We start from the raw sequence: 23,742 nt of genomic DNA, 5'->3' as shown, positions 1-23,742 counted from the left end.
TGTATTATCTAATAATATTTCGTAACAAATAAGAATTTAAATTGATACAATTAATTAATTTTAATTAATTTGTTTTGAGGATAATATTTAAAAAACTGCAATTATTTTATTAGGATCAAGCTGGTAGTTCGTTATTCCTATTGTTTAGTGCGATAAAACATCAAGTGGAAAAGGGTCCCGTCGATGCCATCACTCACGACGCTAGATACTCTTTGTCGGAAGAACGTTTGCTAAGAGAACAAATGGATTTTTATACAGTTGTACGTAATACTTCAATGTTTTTATTTTTTCTACTGTTTTAAGTCTAATAAATTATTACTTTGACAAAAACAATAAACAGAACAATAATAAGAATTTTATACTTATAGACAATTCAAGTTATACAAGAAGATCAAGATGAAAAGATACAATGTAGAGTAAATGATTGCGATACAATTAGCCAAGTCAAATTCAAGATTTTGGATGCCGTTTATAAAAATACTCCATTTTCTCTTCGTCCATGTGTTCACGACGTCGATTTAGGTACACAGTTTAACTGAAATAATTAAAACTTTATACTATTTTTAAAAATAAAGTTAGTTCATCAGAGTAAATTGAAATCTCTTTAATTTTAGAATGGAGACACGGCAAGGGCGGACATCTAACATTAGCTGACGAGGATATTACTACAAAGCATTTTAATAATTGGAAACGAATAAATACGTTAAAACATTACGGTGTTAAAGATTCTGCCATTATGAGTCTTGTTACTAAACAGAACGATAGTTTCAGTTCAAATTGTAAGTATGATGATTTAATGCATGCTTGTGTGTCAACAAAGTTCCCGAAATTTATGTTTTGATAGTTTTGATAATTTCGTTCGATTGCCCTCGTTATTAATATCAATTTTAACTAGCATAGAAATATATCAATTGATATAGCGTATGCATATTTACCGATTCCTTAACATATGAATGGCAAATTAAGTTTTCAAACTACTTGAATTTGATAAATGCATTGTGAAAATTATCTAGATATTATGTAGGCCACCCATCTGTATAATTCGTAATTTACATTCTGTGCTTATTGTTAGTTTAGATTTGTTTATCTAATATTACGTTATCATTTCCATTTTGTCGTAGGTACAGGTAACGCATCATTAAATTCTGTCTCCCCGATATTTGGTCAATGTGACGTCGAACAAGGTGTTCGTTTTTGGCATTTGGTCAAACCTGACGACCATCACGGTGTACAAAAAGACCATTTACATAAAGCCATTCCCGAAATATTTCTAACTCGCTTATTGTCCACTAAGGTAACGATCACTTCCTTGCTTAAATTTAATTTAAATAATATAAATAATTATAATAAGCATACGGCGTCATTTACTAGTTTAGTTTTTAAATTGTAATTATTTTGTTTTCTGGAATAATAAATAAAATTTTAAATAATAAAATAAACCACGTGACATTAATGAAGAACAGAAATAATTCATTAAAATTTTAAAAAGTCTTATTTTTTGTAATTTCTTTTTTAATCAAATGTAAGATAATTAAAATAGATATAGATAAAAAGAAATTCTTTCATATTGATGGTTTATTTGAATTACTCGGAGTAAAATTTATGTATAAAAATTAAATTTATTTTAGGGTACAGTACAGAAGTTTGTAGATGACTTCCTCACAACAATCTTAACTGCCAATGATTCATTACCGGCTGCAGTCAAATGGTTATTTGACTTATTAGATGAGGCAGCTGCACAATATGGTATCAGTGATCCAGAAGTAGCCCATGCGTGGAAAAGTAATAGGTACGTAAATGTCATACATAATTACTATGGCTTAATCAACTGCTTGGGTTTTACATTGGTGTTGTAAATTATTAAAAGTTGGCATTATTTACTTTCGTAATAGACAACTTTTACAAAAATCAAATTGTTTTACGTGATAAATGCAACTACAGGAAATGTTTTTCGTTTGTTTTAAGTCGTGGCTTATTTATTTTTAAAATTTATATTTAAAAAAAACAGTGAAGTGTTTTTAAATATTTGTTTAATTGGACACAAACAAAAAAAGAGCTTAGACCTAAATATCCTCCATGTTAAACTTTTTACGGAAATAAACATGGAGATTTACCTATTAAGCTTATATTTAACATAAAATTTGAATTATTTTTCAGTTTACCTTTGAGATTTTGGGTAAATTTTATAAAAAATCCCGATTTTATATTGGATATCCACAAGACACCCATTGTAGATTCTTGCCTTTCTGTCATTGCCCAAACATTGATGGATGCATGTTCAACCTCAGAACATCGATTAGGAAAGGTAAAAAAAAATATTATTTCGTTTAACCATGATTAAATATACTATTAATAAATGAATTACGAATGACTCGGGTTTATTATATTACAGGACTCACCTTCTAACAAATTATTATTTGCAAAAGATATTCCTACATATAGAAAAATGGTGTCTAGGTTTTATCAAGATATCTCTGCGATGCCAGCTGTAACAGATCAAGATATGTGTGTTGCCATGCATAAACTGTCATCTGTAAGAAAATTTATATATAACTTTCAACCATTAATTTAAAATGCTTAAATAAATTATTGTTGACATTCAAAATGTGTGATTTGTCTTTGTTTTTATTTTTGACTTTTTAATATATTTTCTAAGATATAAATTAATTTAAAATAAATATTTTCAAATTTTATAATAATAATAATAAAAATTAATAAATAAAATCATATAAATATATTATTTATATCAGGGAATTTACAACCTTTTTTTTTTTGCTTGTTGATTTCCTTCCAACACTAGATTTAATTCATTATCTCCTTTCTTTACTGATATAAAACAGAAATAAATTAGAAAGAGAATAAATAAAAATTCAAAGTTTGTGTTTTACTTTAATAAAATTTAAAGATATATCAATTATTAATGTTTATACTATATTTTAAAATATTATAATTTGTCCACTGACCCCTTCAACTTCCCTTAAGAATTTATCGATCCCCAGATAAATCAATTGGTTCCTTGGGGTCACTAGCAACCCACGTTGGGAATCCCTGATTTAAATAATAAAATTATTTTAAATTAAATATGCTTATTTCATATCTATTGCAATATATGAAACAAGAAAAATTCTATTTTTTCGACTTAAAAAATTTGTTGACATAACTGAATTATTATTTCAATCTTGAAAGCTTTTTAACAATTGCCTATCGATCTTTTCAATGAAAGTGAAGTGCATCAATACAATATGATGTATTACAACAAAGAAAATGTATAAAATTGGAAATACATTTGCAGAAATAATTTTACTGTTTTATTAATAGTTGTTATAAGAAATATTTAATTTCTTTTTAAATAGTGTATTTGTCAATGAAATGTTTAAAATATAATTATATGATTACTTTGGCTAAAATAAAGAAATATTTTTGACAAAATAATTAGAAAATGTTAGAAAAAATGTTAGAGCTTGAAATTTGATCGAAATTACATAAAAAATGTTAATTATATTTAAAATTTAACTAAAATATAATATTTAATAACAACAGGTAACATATTAAAAAGAATTTTTTAATATTTTGTAAAGTTTTTAATTAAATTAAAAATAGATGAAACAACATGGATATTTGTTTATCCATGGTTTTCATGCTTTATTTTAAATTTATATTAATTATTTAGTTTTTGTACAAGAAATTTTTAATGAGATTTTGTTGCTTTTTTTTCGTTTTCCAGTCTCATAGAGGAGAATTTGACACTCCTAGTGCAGTGAGAGAATTATATGTTTATGCAGCCAAATATAATGAACAGGTAAAAATAAACGTGTTTTTGTTTTATAATTTTAAAACCTATATTAAATTTCGTAATATCATATATTATCTTGACATTTTAACTGAAAAGTTTTTTAAATATGAAATATTTACCTCATGAAATTTGAATGTTATAGACGAATTTTTAAGATAATTTATATATTTTTTAAATTCAGGTTATTGAAGCGTTAGAGAACGATCCATATTGCGAAAAAATGCATTTGGCTCGCAAACTGGAAACTGTTGCATGTACACTAGAAGGTCAACAGACATCTGTGTGTTGACTTTATAAAAATAGATATTGTTTGAGTGTATTCTATTGAGCATTTCACTCTCACAGAATCTACTGCCCCAAATTTCCAGTCCACAAAGTGAGAGTGCTTATGGAATGACAGAAACTATGCAAGATATCAAGAACTAAAATTTACCATCAGATCTTCCTTGGGCAAAGCCAAACCAAAAAGATACAAGTGCGGAAGTATTTTCCTGCATCATTGTTGTATTACCATTTATGTCATCAAAGGATTTATATGTGTGATGATACTATTAAAGTGCCATGTTCATCATCAGTGCTTGGGCATTGTTTTAAATAAGACTTGTAAAAAATTTACAATCAAATCAATATAGGCAAAGAGTGCCTCTGCAATTTAAGGATGCCAGATGTTATCCTATGATATATTGTTTGGTGCAGTGTGGTGCAATCACAAAGAAAGCAGTTTTGTTTTATCTCTCCCAGCACCAAACTGCCAATATTTGTAGCACCATTTTTGAGCAGAAGGTGCATTTTGTTTATCACATAAAAACTCTGTTTATATTGTATTGGTGTTTTTTATCACGTCCTTATGGCTTCCTTATACATTTATATAAGGAAGATTTTGAGTGTCTGTTGTGCTTAAAAAATAAATAAAACAAAATAAAAACTAGTTAGCCAGCCTCGTTTTACATCAATGGATGTCAAGTCATTACGTTCTGCCAATCCTGTTTCTTCTGTTGTGGTATGTGCTGCCAGAAAATAAACTGTGATAATGGTGTATCAACAAAAAATAAAAACAAAAAAATAAAGCACCAAAGTAATTGTCGTCTTTGTTGAATTGGGGAAAATGTCAGCAGCCACAGCTTTGGTGCCTGTGCTTTGAATGTTATTTATTAGGCTGTGATAATCTAGTTAGCAGTCAGCAACTTTTAGGAGCTTTGTTATGCAAAGGATTCTTGGTCTGATTTTTTTTCTGTTTTTCCCCATTTCTTAACAAGATCCCAAGGACAGTATAGAAACGAATGATATCAAGATATGAACTGTTTTATTGAAACTTGATTTTATTGTGTGTGCGTGCATGTATGGGGGAAAGTGCACTTTCTGTGGAGAAGTATTTTTTTATATCAAGAGCAGTAACTGTAACAGAAGTCTGAAGTCAATAAAGACCAATGGAATCTGGTAAGATGTGTCATCTGTAGTTTAGTGTGAATGATTATTAAAATGACAGATTTCTTATTGTGAAGCTAAATGACTTTGTCCATTTTAGAAAAACTTTCACATTATTTTCCTATGCCAGTTATTAAATTCATTTAAAAATAGATAAGTTACAGATTTTAACGGTAAAATTAAACATCGACATTAAAAATCTCGTTTTCTAAACAAGATATAAATATAATGTGTTATACAGTTAAATGCATTAGATAAAGTCGATAAAATTATTTTCATTTTGTAAATTTTACACTTTACAGACTTGGATTTATAAGACTGCATAACTAATTTTAAGACATCAGTTCGTTTCTTACACATCTCTTCACCGAATTAACTTTTACATATTAAAATTTACAATAAAATTAATTAAAAAAAGATTAATGTATTATGTTTATTATAGTTCTAGTAAAGTTAATGTTGATCGTTTTTTATAATAAAATGTGTAGAAAATTTTTCTAAACTGTAACAAATGAAATTCGTTTATAATTCTCACACAAATTATAATTGTACAATATTTACGATTTTGTATATTTTAAAATGATGATGAATTAAAATTATATTTATTTCACGCAATTTTTAAATCTAGAAAAAATAAACAGTAAAATTTTTATGTAGTGTTTTAATATAGTGAGATTCAGTGTCATTTACAAACTATGTAAATTTCTAAAAAAAGTAAATAAATTTTTATTACTTGCGTAACAAAAGTATTTCCAAATATAAATATTTATTCAAGATTTAAATTCTATATATTACTTTAACAATTTTATTGCTAAATATTTATCTGAATCATTGGAATTTTAGAAGCTACATTACTTTAGTTTACCGATTTTAATGGAAACACAGCGTTGTTATTTTTATTTTATTTTTTTCATCAGGAGCTGTTTGCTGGGCTTTTTCATCAACAGTTTTGCCACACAATGTGGAAAATAACAAACTAATGGGAATAGATTGACAGCTTTAGAAAGACTAGCACTCAACTTCCGGTGCTACTCCTGAAAGAATCACGTCAGGAAGACATTTCCCCTCTAGCGAAAGCGTGATTTCGCAATTGTTGAACAAGTTTACATCCCAAGTTCTATCAGATAACGCATCTCGCCTTCGTTTGTAATTCTTGTTTAAAAGCCTCTACAGAATAATTTGCTCACATCTAACATTGTTTTGTTCTAATGCATCCATTCACTCTCTCAAGTTGATGTTCCTGCTTCCGATTGATAATTTTTGATGCTTGTAAAATTTAACTTTTGTTTTATCAAATGGAAACAAATAATACCTTAGAGATTTTATGAAACAAAAAATTTGACAGTGATAAGATGCTAACTCAATTTTCTACAATAACGTATGTGAAAAATTGTCGCATTTACTCTTTAAAAATTTTTCTGCGTGTTCGTGATCAGAGAGATGAGGATTTTTAACTAAGCAATAAATTTAAAACTACATAAATATTCGTTACATATATTATATTTGATAAAAATATAATAAATTGATAGCAATTATTAAGCATTCTCTAAATTATTCAATTTTTCCAGACTTTTCCCTTTAAAAATAATTATTTAAAATTTTAAAAATCTTATTAAAACCTAACACGTTAATAAATAAAGGCGTAACTTTTAATATAATTTTAAAAACGAATTTAATAATATCAAAAAGTATCTTGTGAACTTTAACTTTTCATCCACTGCACTTCTAGGAAATTTTATATATCTAGAGGGATCCGATATTATATTCAATGTCTAAAACCAATATCTCTATCCTTTGGTGGACTATAAAATCGATAGAAAAAACACAGTTTTTCTTTTCTTTTTATAAAATATCTGTTCGTAAGTTTCATATAACTATTGCCATATCACATAGAATTCTTTCTTCATATTGGAATTATAATCTTATAAGAAAAATATGATAGTAGTTGCTTAAATGTTTATTTAAAAAGAAAAAAATATGACAAACGTTTCGTAAAAATATTAAAATGTTATGGCTTATATAGTGAAAATCTTCAAGATCACCTTTTATATTTAGATATGAAAGGAATCCGTATGGGAAGACGATAAGTTATAGACCCACCTTGCCAGCATTCTTTAACGTTCAAGTTTATATTTATGTACGATGGGTCAGCGATAACTGTGGCACTTGATTTACTGTTTCAACACCATGAACTACTATACAGATACGTGAATACGCATGTTCAATTACTGAAATTCCACATGTTAATCATGTTTCAAAGTATTGCCATTAATGCACCGACACGTCATAATTTCCCCAATTCACCTTTAACACTTCGTCTTACTGATTTAATTTACAATTTAAAAAAAAAATAAAAAAATAATAAATAAATAAAATGAATTAACAAAAATTTGACAAATTGAAGCAAAATGTTATATATTATACACAATAATGAACCAAACGTCACGTTTATTTCAATAAATGTTGATTTAATAGAATTAATATCAATCGTGTTAATTATATTCATAGCTATATGAAATGCTATTTCTTTTTTATTATTTAATATTGGTTCGGACATTTTTTAAATTTTATAAGTAATTGGAACTAATTAGTTTCATCGTGTAGGATCATTAACGATTCATCTTTTTTTCTGCCTGAAAGACAAACCAAAATGCAATTATTTTAAAATGAAATAAATAAAACAAACAACATTTACAAGTGAATCATAATTGAAATTTTGAATTATAATACATAAAAACTCATAGATTTAATTTATGATAAAAATGTGTTACACGCTTTTTCATTTTTCCTCCAGTAAATGACAAAAAAATATGGGGGAAAAAAAAGATAAAATATAATTTGCAATTTATTTTCATTAATCGCGTAGCGATGAGTTTATCCAATTCTTTCGGGTAGATGCGAATAAATTGAAAGTTGTTAAAAAATAAACTCATTATGCATGGTCAAATACCATTTGTTTCTATTTTGAATAAGAATTTTTAAACAGATATAGTAAAAAAAATTTTTTTTTCTTATTTCCTCTGTAAAAAAGTTCTTTAGGAAATGCTCATAAAAAAATTTTCTCCCTTTTATATATCTGCATTGCTAACTTGAAAAAATTCTTATAAAGAACAAATGCGACTTTCGCTAGCAAAATCAATATAACTAGCTGAATATTTCTTCAACGTTTAGGGCGTACATATTCAATTTTTAAACTAATTCTTGAAAATTTTGTTAAATATTATTTGAACATTAAAAAAAATAAAAAGAAAAAATAGCAGGACTCCACTTAAAAGTTTGGTAGACTTAATTAAGAAACAAGTTTGAATTTTTATTATTTTTTTTTTGTTTTTTTTATTTATTAAAGAATCAAAAATAAAATTTAACTTTTACATATATTAAGCAATCAATATGTATTTTTTGCTGTTTAATTTATGAAAATTATATAAGAAAACTCATCAATAAATTTTAAAAACTCTCTCGTATGTCAATCGATTTTAGTTTTAGTACAATAAATTGAACGATGTATTTTCGATATTAATCGCATATTTATAGAAATGATGCACTTTCGTATAGAAATTTTCAGCAGGTAATTTGTCATTTACCGAAGTGTTTAATTTTTAACACACGTTTACATTGCACAACTTCATTAAAATTTGTTAAAGTTCGTTTAACACGGGAAAAAAAGTAACTTTCAACCACTTTAAATAACAATTTGGCTGATATTATCGCTAAGGGATTAGATTAAATATTCTTATTTATGATAAATCTGGATTAAAAATATAATATTAAAGATAGGCAACGTGTCAAATTGATTATTAAAAATTTCTATTGAGAGAGGATAGATACGTGGATTACAATTGATTTAATGCCCTACATATTTTAATTTAGAGGCTTTGGAGAACCCATACAAACTCAAGTTATGTATCTTACTTCAATTAAAATGAATTAATTAAGAAAGCCTCCACTTTTAATTAAAATTTATAATTTTATCGATTAGCCGAGTTTACGGTTTGTATCGTAAACCACTCTGTATTTTAATATCGATTTATTATAAAAATGTTAAAAACTGCAATAACAGCGAAGGGCATTTTTTGTTGTTCGTTATTTAACAGATAATTTTTTAAATATTAATTTTATATAAGAAAGTTTTAAATTTTTCGTTGGATAATTATTTTAAGACTGGATGTGTTAATTCTATAATAACTAATATCTAGAATTAGCGTCGGTTTATTATGAAGCCTGTTGGTTTCGCTTTATTACAAACTGTATAAATTGTGCGTCAGCTTTATTACAGAGCCTTTTAGTCTACTGTCACTCGATTATAGAGCCTGTTAATTTTACGCGAGTTTGCAACATACTTATAAGTTTAAATTATAGAGCCTTCTAATTTTATATCAAATGTATTAGCCTGTTAATTACTGTCAGCTTATAACAGTTAGTGTTAATATCATTATAAAGCTGTTAATTCTATATAATTTTATTAATAAAAATCTTTTAAATCATTGTCTGTTTATTACAGTTCTATTTCAGTTGATGAAAATCTTTATTTTCTATTTGTTTCTTAAAATTTAGTTATTGCTGATGTGTATCATCACATTTATGGTGAAACTGGTGAGAAGTTGGAGTGACACAATAGCTAATTGATAACAAGGCTGCCTATGCAGTAGTGTTGCTTTAGTATTCCCGCCTATTCCCTCGCTCACAACACAATCACTCCAGCTCTGTGCATATAATTCCAAACCAGTAATTAAGTAAATGGACCTAGCTATCTTCTCACCAACAGAATTTTAATTTAATAGCTCTATACTACAAACGCGAGTTGTCAGCTACACCTGTATTTCAACTATCTAATGACATATTCAGAAGAAAGTAATTTGAAAAGTGAATGTGCCACTAAGGCAGTTAAACAATTAAATGTTTATGCAGTTTGATATTTTTGATGTTAACCATTCTGTTGTTACTCTCACTAAACTACATAATTTACTAGTTACATATATGTAAGTAACAAATATCTTACAATTGAGGGCTCGGTAGATATTACAATATAAATTTATTAGATAGGATTCTTCTATATTTCGATATTTTTGTATATTTTTAATTCTTTCGCTATTTTACTTATAATACATTTAATAATAATAGTTCAACAACTTAAAATATTTAACAGTTTAAATTTTAAAGCTTTAAGATTACACGGGAAAAAATGTAAGGATTTTAACTTGAAAAAATTAAACATTTAAATTAATTTTTTTAATGTCTCAGTCAACACAGTATGAAAACAATTACATTTCATCAGGCCTTGTTTACTTGATAAGATCAATAATATTTAATATTCAATTGCCGTATTAAAAGTCTACATGCAATACTTTAAATGTGACGAGTTATATATAGGCTTATAGATTATACTATTTTTAAAATATAGGCTTCCTTATTTTTATTTTTTAAATATTTTACTTATAAAAATATATGATGTTTACTCTTCTTAGTCTTCTTATGAACTATTTATTGTTAATGTTAAACTTCGTATACAAGTTTATATTCGAGGAAAGTTAAAAAATTTATTCAAAAATGCCGAGAGTGTAGGCAAACCGATAGAAAGTGTAAAATGGTATATACTACAAATTGCTTCTTTTCTATACACGGTATTGGAACAAGAATTTCTGGCCTCAGGCACTTGAAATTTTTCCATCCTCCTTTTCATTATCACACGGGTTACGAGTGCTCCTTTAATTCATCGCCCTCGGCGGTCCCTGTAGAGTTATGTCGATCTTATCCTTAAGCTATATTATCTGCTACATTCCGTCCTAAATACTGTATTTCTTTAATAGTTCAGTGCGATTAAAGACTTGCCATCAGATTCTTAAAGGTCCATAAACTTAACATGCAGAATATAGCGCATATCATTCCATAGTCTGTAATTTATTTCATCGTCTTGCATTCATTTAAACGTATATTGTTGCTCTCTACGTAAATACAAATATTTACATAAATTTATATAAAAAGGATTTAAAAAATACCTAATTATTTAAAAATAAATGTACATTTTTTATTTATAAGAAAATAAATACAATTTCACTTATAAACTAATGTTGTTTGCAGAAGACAAATAGTTGATTTTTTGTGTGTAATTCATTAAAACAACGTAAACATAATTATTTGATTTTTATTAACTTCAATTTCTAAATTTATTTATTTTTTATTGTGTTTATTTTCTTGTAAATCGCGAAATTTGCAGTTTAAATCATTACAATCGTTATCACATTCATCGTTACACTGACTAATTCGAACCTAGATTCTTTATTCATTGTTCAATGAAAATTTTTAAGTTATATTAACTTTTATGACATTGTTAGAGAAGCATTTCATAATATAAATCTACTCCTCTTAATGCTCTCTGAGAGAAAATATGTCCATGACCCATTTCCCAAACCTCCCTTACAAAAAATATATATGTAAATCTACTTTAAAAGATAACTTCAAATGCAATTATCATATTTTGATAGATAGACTAGCCTAACTCGTAAGAGTGTTTCTTAACCTCTATTGTATCGGATGTGACCGTTTTTTAAGAAGCTTTACTTACGAAAAAGTGAATGCTTTCGTTAAACTACTTAAACTTCTTCAAGTATAGGCCTATAAAGAATGGAACAAAATTTCAAAATTTCACGAAAGTTCATTTTGAATATTTATATTAATTTTAAACGTTAAAGAGAGTTTGATTGCAAAAATGATTGTAAAAATTGCTTCATATATCATTTAATTCATCGGTGATATTATTTCATGGTTTCTGTAATAAAATTTTTATCGATTTTCTTATGAAAATCAAGAGTTTCTGGCAATGTGTAGCTAAAAGTTGAGCCCGTTCCAACCGGTGACAAATTCTTCTTTAATTACTAGTTTATATAATTTATTTTATTTTTTGAAATATATTTTTTTATGTTCATTAAGAAGGTCCCAAATAGTTCCAGTAATTTGCCGATATGAAAAGTATTACATATTCTCTAATTTATTAAAAGAATTTTATAAAGTAGGCTACTGCTCTTTCTAACGATAATATTGTCTTTAACACTGCTTAAAATTCTGCCTTAGCGATAATAATCAACTGTATTTAAAGCTATAGACTCAACTGATATAACGATTTTAATCAAAAAATCAATGGAAATTTATTGAAAACACCAAAAATATTAGGCTAATTAAATGATCTGACACTACGTTTGTTAACTATTCTTGCAACTAAACTCCTCTCTAACGTAGAAACTTATTATAAATATTATGGAGCATATAATTTTAATTGCTTAATTCTAGTCGCTTAACTTATATTTCGTAAAGAATTTTAGACTAACTTTAATTTCTTTATATCATATCTGAAATTCTTATTACGCTAATTAGAATTGTTTTAAGTGAATTTTTTTAAATTGCACTTTAAATTTTCTTTAAAAATTCTGTGAAGTAATTTATATACTTAAAGAAATTTGGATAGTTCAAGTACGTTATTTTTGTAATTAAAATAAAGTAGGCCCTCTATTTAACACACTATTTAGGGGAAAAGATGCCCCTTATTGCCGAAAATCCGTTAAATCGAATGTATTTTAAAAACAATGTATGGAATATATTAAAAGATTGTTATAATGTAAAATTATAAGTATGAATAAAATATTATAATTTACATTGAGTGATTTATAAACATTGACTTGTCGACTCAACTTTTTAGCGTGTTCTGTTCGCAAATCAAAAGAAAAAGGTTGTAAATTTTTCCTTTAGGATAGAAGTTTTTTGTTAAATTTCTATCGCAAATTTACTATATCAATAGAGATTTTAAATGTAAATAAAACAATAAACCATTGATTATAAGCCTGCTTCTATTATTAGACTTATGAGCGCAAAACATAAGCTCTTCACTTTGATGATTTTTATTTGATTAAGGCCTAGTAAGCCATTTTCTTTCTTTCACCATACAAATCGATAAGATCAATAAGCATAAAAATTAACAAAAAATGTAATAAATCAATAAAATCGACTTATATTATGAAGATTAGGTTATTACAATTCACTTTATAATAACATTTTATAAAATTCGAGTCATTATACATAAAATTTTTCTAAGTTTAATAATTTAATAAAGTCGAGAATATATTTAAGACGTTAGTGTGATTCTAGTAGCCATACAATTTCAATAATGGTCAATAGATTCTTCAGTTGAAAATGTAAAAGAGGAGTTCAACATCGATTTTCAAAAGTTGAAATCCGAATTTTAAACTTTGCATTTTAATTTATTCGGTTATATGTCGGTTATATTTCTTCTATAATCTAACAGCGAAGTACTTCTTTTTCTTTCTTCAGCCTATACAACCATATATATATATATATATATATATATATATATGCTTTTTTATTGTTAAGATGTTTAAATAAAATTCAAATAACAAATGTAATAGCTACTATTTGTACTTTAGTTTTTGTTTTTGCTAGTTCGAGAGAAGAAAGATTATAGTAAAATCATTTAGTTTGTTTTCGGTTGTTGAAAAAGCTTCCTTTGGGCTATAGCGAGAAGTTCGCTGCAAAGGCTGACGCTATCCGGAGATGGGTAGAACATTAAAGAGCCAATCAATCGCTGTTTGCGATGTCTGAGGAGGAAGAGAATTTCCAGGGGAAAAATATCCAGTAAATTAAAAAAGAAGGGGGAAAAAAGGCAGTAAAAGGAGCAGATGGAATTCTAGAGCCGGAAGCGCACCGGAAATTCGAGAATCAGAATTTGCTGTACCGACCATTTCCCTTGTGATAGATGGGAATTGAAGTATAAATGACGATTGTTAAATTTTAACAAATGCTTTACACCGTTACAAAGTATTCTCTCAAGTTTTAAATCAAAACCGATAGTTAACGCCACGGTTAATGCATAATCTTTCCACATTTGATATTCAGAAAAGCATTGGAAGTAGGTCGAATCAGTGAGAATTCTAGGTTTTTGAAACGAGAATGGGTAAATGGATGGAAAAACTTTGGTTAAAAAAGTCAACGGTTAGGAAAACGGCTGAAGCAGAAAAATTCTCAACTTCTTTCTAGGGAGCCATCAGTTGTGAAGGCTCCAGTGACTCAAGAGTCACGACACTCTGACAAATGTTGTCATTGCAGACGCTGGCTAGTCAGCACGACACTGCCAGATGATGTTTAAAAGTTTCCACCGCCCGCTGGCCTGGCTAAAGATTTACTGTATAAAGCTTCCTTCCGGCCGTTTGATGACGTCGCTATGGCAACCACCGTAAGCCACGTGACGCACACGTGACCGGAATGAGGGGGGAAGAAAAAAGAAAAAAAAAGGGCTCAACGGTGGCAGCACCGACGGTAAGTTGCCATTATTTACAGAATACGGAGAATTTCCTCTCTGGCGGACATTTTATTCTGACTAAAAGGGTTGGAATGGCCAACCATTTCATATGCAAATCAGCTGTCAACATTCAAAGACTTAAGTTGCTCTGGACAGAAGTATTAATGAAAGTTTCATGGAAAAAAAGAAATAGAATGTCTCGGTGCAACTCGGGGAATTAGATTTCTTTTTTCTTTTTTTTTTCTTTTTCCTGCGTTTGTGGAAGCTCGTTCAATGGAATGATTTAAAGCGGGTCTATATATTGTACAGATTGAATAAGTTTCCGCTGTATAGGCATTTCAGTGAACATTAAGTAAATGCTGTTTAACCATTAGGGTCAGTAACCGCTTTTTCGTTCATCTTTGTTTTAATGAGTATGTTTTTATCTCTTATCTCGATACTCCACATCATCTGGTACGGTTTGATCTACTTTAAATTTAAATTCGTTCATTCTTAAGCTTGGTTAATTTTTAATAATGGAATCTTTTATTATTAAATCTATTCTCTGTTGATTTTTTCCTAAAAATAAAGATTACATTATAAAATTTCCTTTGGTTGATACTTAATTTTAAATAATTCCTGCAAAAATTATTTTTGAGGGTGCAGAAGTCATTTGTGTAATATATTTTTTTTTTCGTTCTTAAAAATTAATGAATGATATATGTAAACATAAAGTTTAGAAGTTGTTTTGGTAAGCAATAAAACGCCTTTAAGTTTTTTAATGGAGTCGTTGGAAAAATTTTTAGACGTTTCGGCATTTTAAATTTAATGATAACATAGAGGATATGTCACTGCTTGTATATGCTTATATATATATATATATATATATATATATTCAATTTTATCGCGTTGAGAATTTAATATGGAAAATAATTGCTATAATTCTCAGGACATTATATTTTTACAAGGTCACTTTATTAGTCATTTAAATGGTTAAATATGATTAGAAGAAGGTGTCAAATTTTTAAGGAGACAAAAATTATTATTTTTAATAAATTTTTAGCTTGTTGACTTTAGTATTTCATTTTTATGCGGCATAATTAAGGTGTGCTGTAAAGTTTCTTAAAGGAAATTTTGAAATATTAATTTTAAAATAAGAATTTTTCTATTTTAGACTTAAGAATATTTAATAGATTTTATATAAATCAAATTTAATACGTCCTTAGTCAATGCAATAATCTGTTTTCAATAAAAAAAACATAGAAAATGTGTGAAAATATCGATCGAGAAAAGAGTGTACTTCGAAAAATGGACCGTCCTTTTATTGAAGCCAGAGGCTATAATTATGACTTACTATGACATACAATTTTCTCTGGAATGACCATCTATTCGACAGAGAAAGACACATTCAATATTAGAAAATGCCCACATTCGCTTACTGCTATCGACAAAATATAAGTTTACAGTATCGATATCATAAATTTATGGGACTGCATATTATTGTTATCGTTTCTAATTTAGTTTACTTTATTCTTTTCAAACCTTATCTTTCTCTAACGAATTCCGAAAAGTCAGTTTGGAGAAGAATTATTAATATTGCAAATGGTAAACTCCGAGTCAAACGAATAAAGTTTGATTTGTGTATACAAATGCAAAGTAAGACAAAGTTTAGCATGTCCAAAATATTGAATCGTATTGTAATTTGAATAAGGTAAGTGAACCACAAATTTCATTTCGGACGTTCTATTCAGTTTACGAATAATACATTCATTAGTTGTGGATTAAAATTGTAACCATAAGACAACTGTCATTTGTAAACATTATATAGCAGAATTATACAGATTTGGTAGTAATTTGACCAGACTTTGCTTAATATTTAACCAGACTAAACCGGTTTTAAATTGAATAATTTCTAAGGTTGCTTTGCTCATTTCCTAAAGATTAAATCTCAGAATACAAATTTAAAATCCTCTGATGAAAATGTCATCTAGAAACTCGAAAATATTTTATCTTCTGGGATATGTAGGCCTAAATGAAAAATTATGTTCTTTTGAATAATAGAAGCTGTTGTAAGGTTTTTGAATTATTCATCCTCTAAAATAATTTTTTTTTTATTTTATTCCTTTTTTACCGAATATTTTTATGGATATCTAAAGTAACATATGTTTTAGAGGTTTTTATAAATAGCTATTTTGCATGTTTTAGAAATGCTTTTATGAATATCTGTCGCATGGTTTAGAGATTTTTCTGTATTTATCTATTGCATTTTTAAGAAGGTTGCTATGGTAACCGATTGCATGCTTTACAGAATTTTCTATGAATATTCAGATAATATTTTAGAACTGTTTAACTAATATTTTATCCTGTTTTATGAATATATGAGATGTTCTTTAGAAATTCACGGCTTTCGTGTTTTGAAATATCTCTAAAATATACAAAAATAAAATATTTATAAAATATTTTAAAATATATTAAATTCATTTAGAAAAATGTTTCTAAAACATGCATCTATTCACCCAAGTTTTTACACATTTTAAGTTATTTCTGTAAGTGTTATTATAATTTATATATAAAAATAATTAAAAAGTTTATATTCTATTTTATTAATTTAATTTAATTTTATATCTTGGTAATATATTTTATTATTTAAATGATTATATTAAATTCTTTTAACAATAAACTTCAATAATAGTTTTGACATTATTTTTTTTTATTAGTAAATTCCTCTTCTCTTCAATGAAGAAAAATATTATAATAATTTATATTAGATTCTCGTAAATATAAATTCCAGAAACATATTTATTAAAATATTCTTAAAAATTCCTACACAAAACCTTAATATATTAATTTTAAAGGCATTTGATGTGTTTTATAATGACATGCTTCAAGTATAATTTATAAGAATAAATTTTTATTTTATTTTATATAATTTTTACAATATTTAAACATTTTTACAGCATAAAAATCCATATAATGTCATATTTAAAAATTTCATTATTTTGATTTATATGCTGTTTTTAAATCTTTTATACGAAAATGGCAAGAATTTACATCTCCGGTCTAACTTATAGAAAAGTCAAATATAAAATTTAAAAAATATGAAAAATTATTCTTGAAAGTTTATAACTTTTCATATTTATTACTAAAAAAAAAGTAAGATATATTTAAAAAAAATTAAATTTCTTAAAATTATCGAAAAGTTTCGGTAGCGTGGAGTAAAGATAATAATGGTATCGAGGTTTGCTCTTCTTTCTACGCTTAAATTTTTGATAGTAACTCATAAATAAATGTCTACACGTAATTTTCAATCTGCTTGATATACTAATCAAGCGGGTAATTGGCTGAGAATAACGGATTATTAACGACGATATAAAACATCATTACAACGTTACACGTCGCTCATTAGTTCTCACTGGCGAGAAATAAGAGGAGGCAAGAGGATTAAAAAAATAAATAATAAAATAAAATTCGTTAATTAACTAGGAGAATTGTGGTTGCAGATCAGATTACCTAAATCTTTTGTCTCTTGCCAATATATTTTTATATGCTTCTATATAAAATAATCTCTTGTTTAAGTATAATTTCAATTGATAGGAATTAGGGTATCAATAATTATCTTATGATACGAAATGAAAAAAGTTTTTATCCCGTTGCACGAAAATGGTAACTTACTTTAATCAGATTTTGTAAAAAAAAATCATTAAAATTATTAATTATTGTGTAAAAAATTACAGAAAATGTCATATTTGTAATTTTCTATTAATTAAACCTAGAGTTGTTGACAATGATTAAAAAAAAAGGGCAAATTCTATTTGTTTACGTTCACATCAGAACAAGAGATATGAATCTACAGTTTAAAAATTCATTGATTTATTGTGATGGATGAATATTTTAATGTTATGAATAGAAAAACAAATCATTTTATAAGAATATTTTCAATTTTATTAATGTAATAATTTATAACTAGTTTATTCTTGTCAATTTTCTTCTTGAATTTACCCTTACAAGTTAGAATTTTATTAATGTATTTTTCTTTTATTTATATCTACTTTTTTCTTTTTCTGATTTCTGGCGATTTTCCAGATTTTACAGAGTTGAAAACATTAAGATTTTCTACTCTTTTTATTTTTTCTCCCTCGTTTGCATCATCACTATTTTTTTTTTTTTTTTAAATTTTATTTTAAAAACTTTGACTGAATAAAATGATGTTATAATTTTTGTATTTATAAGCAAATGACGTTATATTTCTATTTTTAAAATTTATTTTAATGTTTTACTTATTAAAAAATTAATAATTAACTATATATATATTTATTATATATTATTAATTTTTAAACAGTTAACTTAGTAAAGAGATGAGAAATATAATTTGACGAACAGGTACTGTACATTTACGGTGAGAGCAAATTACTATAATGAAACGAAAACTTAGCTAAAATTCGAAGAGGATTAAGTTATAACAAAGCACTAGTTGCTCTTCAAATTCCTCTGGGGTTAATTATATTGTATTTTATTTCGTGCCATGATAATAAAAACAAGTAATTAACTCAGGGTCTTGCCATTTATAATTAACAACCAGCAGAAATACTCGATTAAGTACTTGTACACAACAATTTTTTTGGTTAAATAAAAATATTCAGGTTTTTAATGGAAACAGGAACTTGTAAACATCTCCACAATTTTTTTATATTATGCATATTTACAACATTTAAAAAAATATGTAATTATAATTTAAATAAAACAGTAAAAATTACATCAGTTTAAATTTTAAAAGTCAATGTCAAATATTTAAATTATAAATTGAAAATTTTTTATAATTTAAATTTGAACACGTTAATAAATTGAACAGGAGATTAAAAATGAAATAAAATAGACAAATCCTAGAAGATGTAAGTTGTAAGAAATGGGAGGAAAATGGAGTGAAATAATTTAAAAATCAAATTTCTTTATCATGCATTTGATTTCAAAAATTGCTTTATCTAAATTGATTTTTCTTTAAATATAGCAGCTTCTTCCGAGCCAACAAATTTACATTTTAGATTGATGCGTACATGCAAATGCATAAAAAATACTTTCAATTAAAATTGCGATTTCTACTTGGCTTCACTTCAACTTGCCGGACTGAATCAAAGTTGTTGATAGGACATCTTGTTCTTCCATTAGATACAGTAAGAGCAATTCTCTTTACCTAAACGAATTATACAAATGTTAATTGATTGACTTAATTAAAGAAAATTCACACACTGATAAAGAGATGGGTCTATAGCATCATTAGTGGTGCTTTTCGTGAAGTTTGTTGTTAAATTCCTGACACAGCAAAAAGAATGCCTTAAGGTATTTCTGATATGTAGAAATTCTATTGGATGATCCGGTGTCGCAATTGCTGTTAAAATCGGTTATAGAAGTCAAATTTTCTCATTGCTTTTGTGGTAAAACCGCTTTATAAAAGTAATTAATGAGACTACAAAACATTCTAAAAGCCAGATAAAGTAAATATCTCTGTTATTAATTATTTATGTAATTTATAATTTGTTATCTTTTCATATATTCGGAAGGAATTTTATCAATAAGATCTTGATGTAAGACGAATTTAATTTTTTTTATTCATTTGGGGTGTTCCCCTTTCATACGATGCTCTCGGGCTCCATTTGAAAATTATTTTCACATTAAATATAGCCTTTAAGATAAAAGTTGAACTGATAATTTATTAAAGACTCTTGCGGGTAGCATAGCGTGATAAATCAACTCTGCGAGTCAACTAAGAGCAATTTATAGTAGATCCAAAAGCTTATTATGTAAATTTTTTCCTCCTTTGGAGAAATGAAAATTATGAGAGAAGTAAAACATTTATTATAAACTTTAACGCATAAAGTTAATCTGTATTGCATTTTAGCTCTCAAACTACGATGCTATTCTATTAGTCATTTATAATTATAACAAAGACTTCTTGCAAAGTTTATTCTTGTATAAATCGAAGTTATATCAGCAATTTGCATAGAAACAGCAAATTTCGAGTGATATCGTGACCAAGAAAACTACTCCCGTGCAACAAACAACATCGCATTGGTATTTATTATGTTATTCTTACTTGCTAATCAAAAGATGCTTCCATTAACACTGATAGATGATTTACCCCACAGAGAGTTTAGAATCTATCCTGTTATGAAAATGAGCTGGTAGATGATAAAATGCATTACAGCTGAATGTCTGTAACAGTCGTCGTATATTAAATTTAACAGAACTCAATGGCCAATAGAAAAACAGGTTCAATCGAAATTACAACGTTGAATATAAAGTGGCTGCTAATTAGATTTTCTTTTTAATTACATCTGATCTATTTATCAGTTGATGTATTTAAGATAAAACGATTGTATTAATTAACCAATAATCCTGTTAACGTTAATTTACCTAGTTTGTATTCAAAAAGGTATTTTTATTTTCTTTTTTGAGGTTAAAAATTATCTTGAATATAAATGAACTCTCCTCTTATCTTTCACTTTAATTATTTTCTTAAAAGATTTTAATGTACCCTTAAAGGAGTTATCTTACTTTTTTTTTCGAATTGTTTTATTTTCATTTCGTTCTGGGCGTTAAGAATTTTAACCGCTACATACAAATATATAATTGTATGCCTTTTAAAATAAAGAAAAGAAAAAAATAATAGGATAAAAAGGAACTACTTTGTTATTGCTGAATGACCAGAATATTACAGTAGTATGCCCTTAAACTCTCACAGGTGTGCCGCGGTGAGTAATGACAGGCTATCTTTCTTCCATATGGACACTTCGCCCGACTGCCAGGCACAAATGGACCGCTAATTTGCTATCCAATAACCTACATGAAAGCTCTTCATCACAGGTAGTTTCAGAAGAATCTTGAAGAGCTTTCTTTTAATGCCCTCTTATAATAGCGTTGATTTGTGTCCAAGATGAAATATATGAACTATCCTTCGTGATGAGAAAGATCAAAACACAATCTGTATCATTTTATCACCAAGAAAAGGTACTGTAAGCTAAATTTTTTAAAATTATTTTTATACATATTACTGATATTTTTCTTCTAAGATTTACTTTTATAACAGATAACTGAAATATCAAAAGATAATATTAATAATGAAATTTTTTATGTTAATCATAAAAACGTTCGTCACTACCAACATTTTTCTTTGACATAAGTTTATTATAATTATTATTAATGTTATTTTAAATAGAATTAAAATAAAGAAGAATTAGCTACTCTAGTTTATATCAATTTCTAGTAACATTGCCTAATTACATTGCAAACACGCATACATAGCCAATTACATTGCCAAACACGATAATTTAACCTTTCTGGAACTTTATAGACTATGGTTTATCGGATTTAATACATGATACGGCTGATATAACTGTAGTCATTTCTATACGATAAATAGCTACGTTATTTCCATTAATAGAAGCTGTTACCAAAATCTGTAAAATATTGTTTAATAAGCTTTATAATCAAGAGACAATAAAGCAAAATTAGAAAATTTTTTAACCCCTCTTCTATAATTTCAGTTATAGCAGAAATAAATAAATTTTCTCGAGATTGATATCGTGTTTTAGATCTGACAATTAAAAAAAAAGTTTGCATAATTTATTAGTTTGACATACCTTTATTGAATTACAGTAGCCGAGGCTGGTAATATAATAGCAAACACACATAATTCTCAGGAAGTTGGTGCTCCAGTATCTAATTAGTTGTCCTATATCATCTGAACCAGTATGGATTGATTTATCTACATTGGTTCAACTTGTTTTGGTCTGTGGTTACCTAAATCATCTAGAATAAGAACTTGCTGGATTCATTTTAGTTTCTATATTAATATAACTTATATAATTAAGTGGAATAAAATCTCGAAGGAATTTTCTTCTGAATAATTATTTATTAATAAAAACTTAATATCCTTTTAAATTTAGGCATATATTAAGCTATATATATTAAAAATGTTTCTTATTATATAATGTTTTACTGTACATCTATGTATTTATTATCCTGTATTTGTAGTATCGATTTTATTTTAATTTAAATATTCCATATTTACGACTCTTTAAAATAAAATAAAGTAACTTATTTCTTAGTATTAATAAAATTAGATAATTAAAATATAATTTTGTTAAATTAAAACTATTGTTTATTCTTAAGCTCAAAAATATATTTTATGATCAACGTTAACTTGAGATCATTTCATATTATACTGTTTTATTGTATATGAAATATTTATCTATACTGTATGATACTATATATTGATATAGGGCCTATATATATAATATGTTACTCAAAAAATAATATAACTACAGTAGATCATCGATTATCCGACTTAGTTGGGGACTAGGGTTGGTCGGATAACCGAAAAGTCGGATAACCGAAAAGTATGAAAAAATACATTATTAGTATAGTGTATTAGGCCTGGTTTAAATACTAGCTTCCCTTTCATGGTCGAGCCAGTGCTGCCAGCTAAAACATGCAAAAATTTAACAAAAATAATTTAAAGTAGCCAAGACATAACCAAATATTGTAGCGCCACATCACTAGCGGACATTTGAATTTGCCGACTAGAAAGCGGTCGGTTAACCGATAAGTCGGTTAATCGAGGGCGGATAATCGGGGTCGGATAATCGATGCTCTACTATATAAAAATTTTAAGATATGATCTATAATATATAATTAAGAGTACGTAAAAATGATTATGTAACATTCTGTTGATTGTATTTAATGTGAAATATATGAAACAATTTTTAAATTTCACTATTTAAAATTTACTATAATAAATAAATAAAAATAATATCCTTAGCGTTTTATTTGTATTTAATAAATATTTTTATTAAATAAAAATCCGTTTTATCATATGTGAAAAATACAAAGTAATTATATAAATATAATTAGAAACTCGTAAATTTAATTTACATGTAATATACTGCTGTGAAAATTAATATAAACAATTTAATTGAACGTATTTAGAATCAAATAATTCCCGTGTGAAGTTAATAGCTATTTATAACAGAAAGAAATTAAAGAAGAAAAAAATTGACTGTAAAAATTTCATACATGTTTGATGATATTCGACGACCAAAGTTGTCAAAAAGAGAAATTAGATTTGATTAAGAAATAATAAAATCGAATCATATAATCATCAACTCGCCAACATTAATGGGTATTTTATGATAAAAGATGTAAAAAACGACAGATGGCATGTACATTTGATTCTTAAGTATTCTTT

The 23,742-nt window shown here is 26.7% G+C and overlaps 1 protein-coding gene across 1 annotated transcript in view; it reads left to right on the top strand.

Moving 5' to 3' along the window:
- The window catches only part of LOC136975908 (plexin-B-like), a 125,242-nt gene extending 119,948 nt beyond the window's left edge, over positions 1-5,294 (top strand). Inside the window, exons 29-37 of the mRNA XM_067271072.1 lie at positions 114-260; positions 369-522; positions 615-779; positions 1,122-1,294; positions 1,629-1,789; positions 2,158-2,305; positions 2,393-2,533; positions 3,725-3,799; positions 3,975-5,294. Of these exons, the coding sequence (XP_067127173.1) occupies positions 114-260; positions 369-522; positions 615-779; positions 1,122-1,294; positions 1,629-1,789; positions 2,158-2,305; positions 2,393-2,533; positions 3,725-3,799; positions 3,975-4,082 (1,272 nt within the window). The 3' untranslated portion in view covers positions 4,083-5,294. The remainder of the gene's footprint in view (positions 1-113; positions 261-368; positions 523-614; positions 780-1,121; positions 1,295-1,628; positions 1,790-2,157; positions 2,306-2,392; positions 2,534-3,724; positions 3,800-3,974) is intronic.
- The last annotated feature ends 18,448 nt before the right edge of the window (positions 5,295-23,742 follow it).

Source organism: Centruroides vittatus, unplaced genomic scaffold (genome assembly GCF_030686945.1).
Source record: "Centruroides vittatus isolate TY-2023 unplaced genomic scaffold, ASM3068694v2 contig_391, whole genome shotgun sequence".
NCBI lineage: Eukaryota > Metazoa > Arthropoda > Arachnida > Scorpiones > Buthidae > Centruroides > Centruroides vittatus.
The sequence above is the reverse complement of the archived record's forward strand: the minus strand, read 5'-3'. Positions and strand labels throughout refer to the sequence as shown.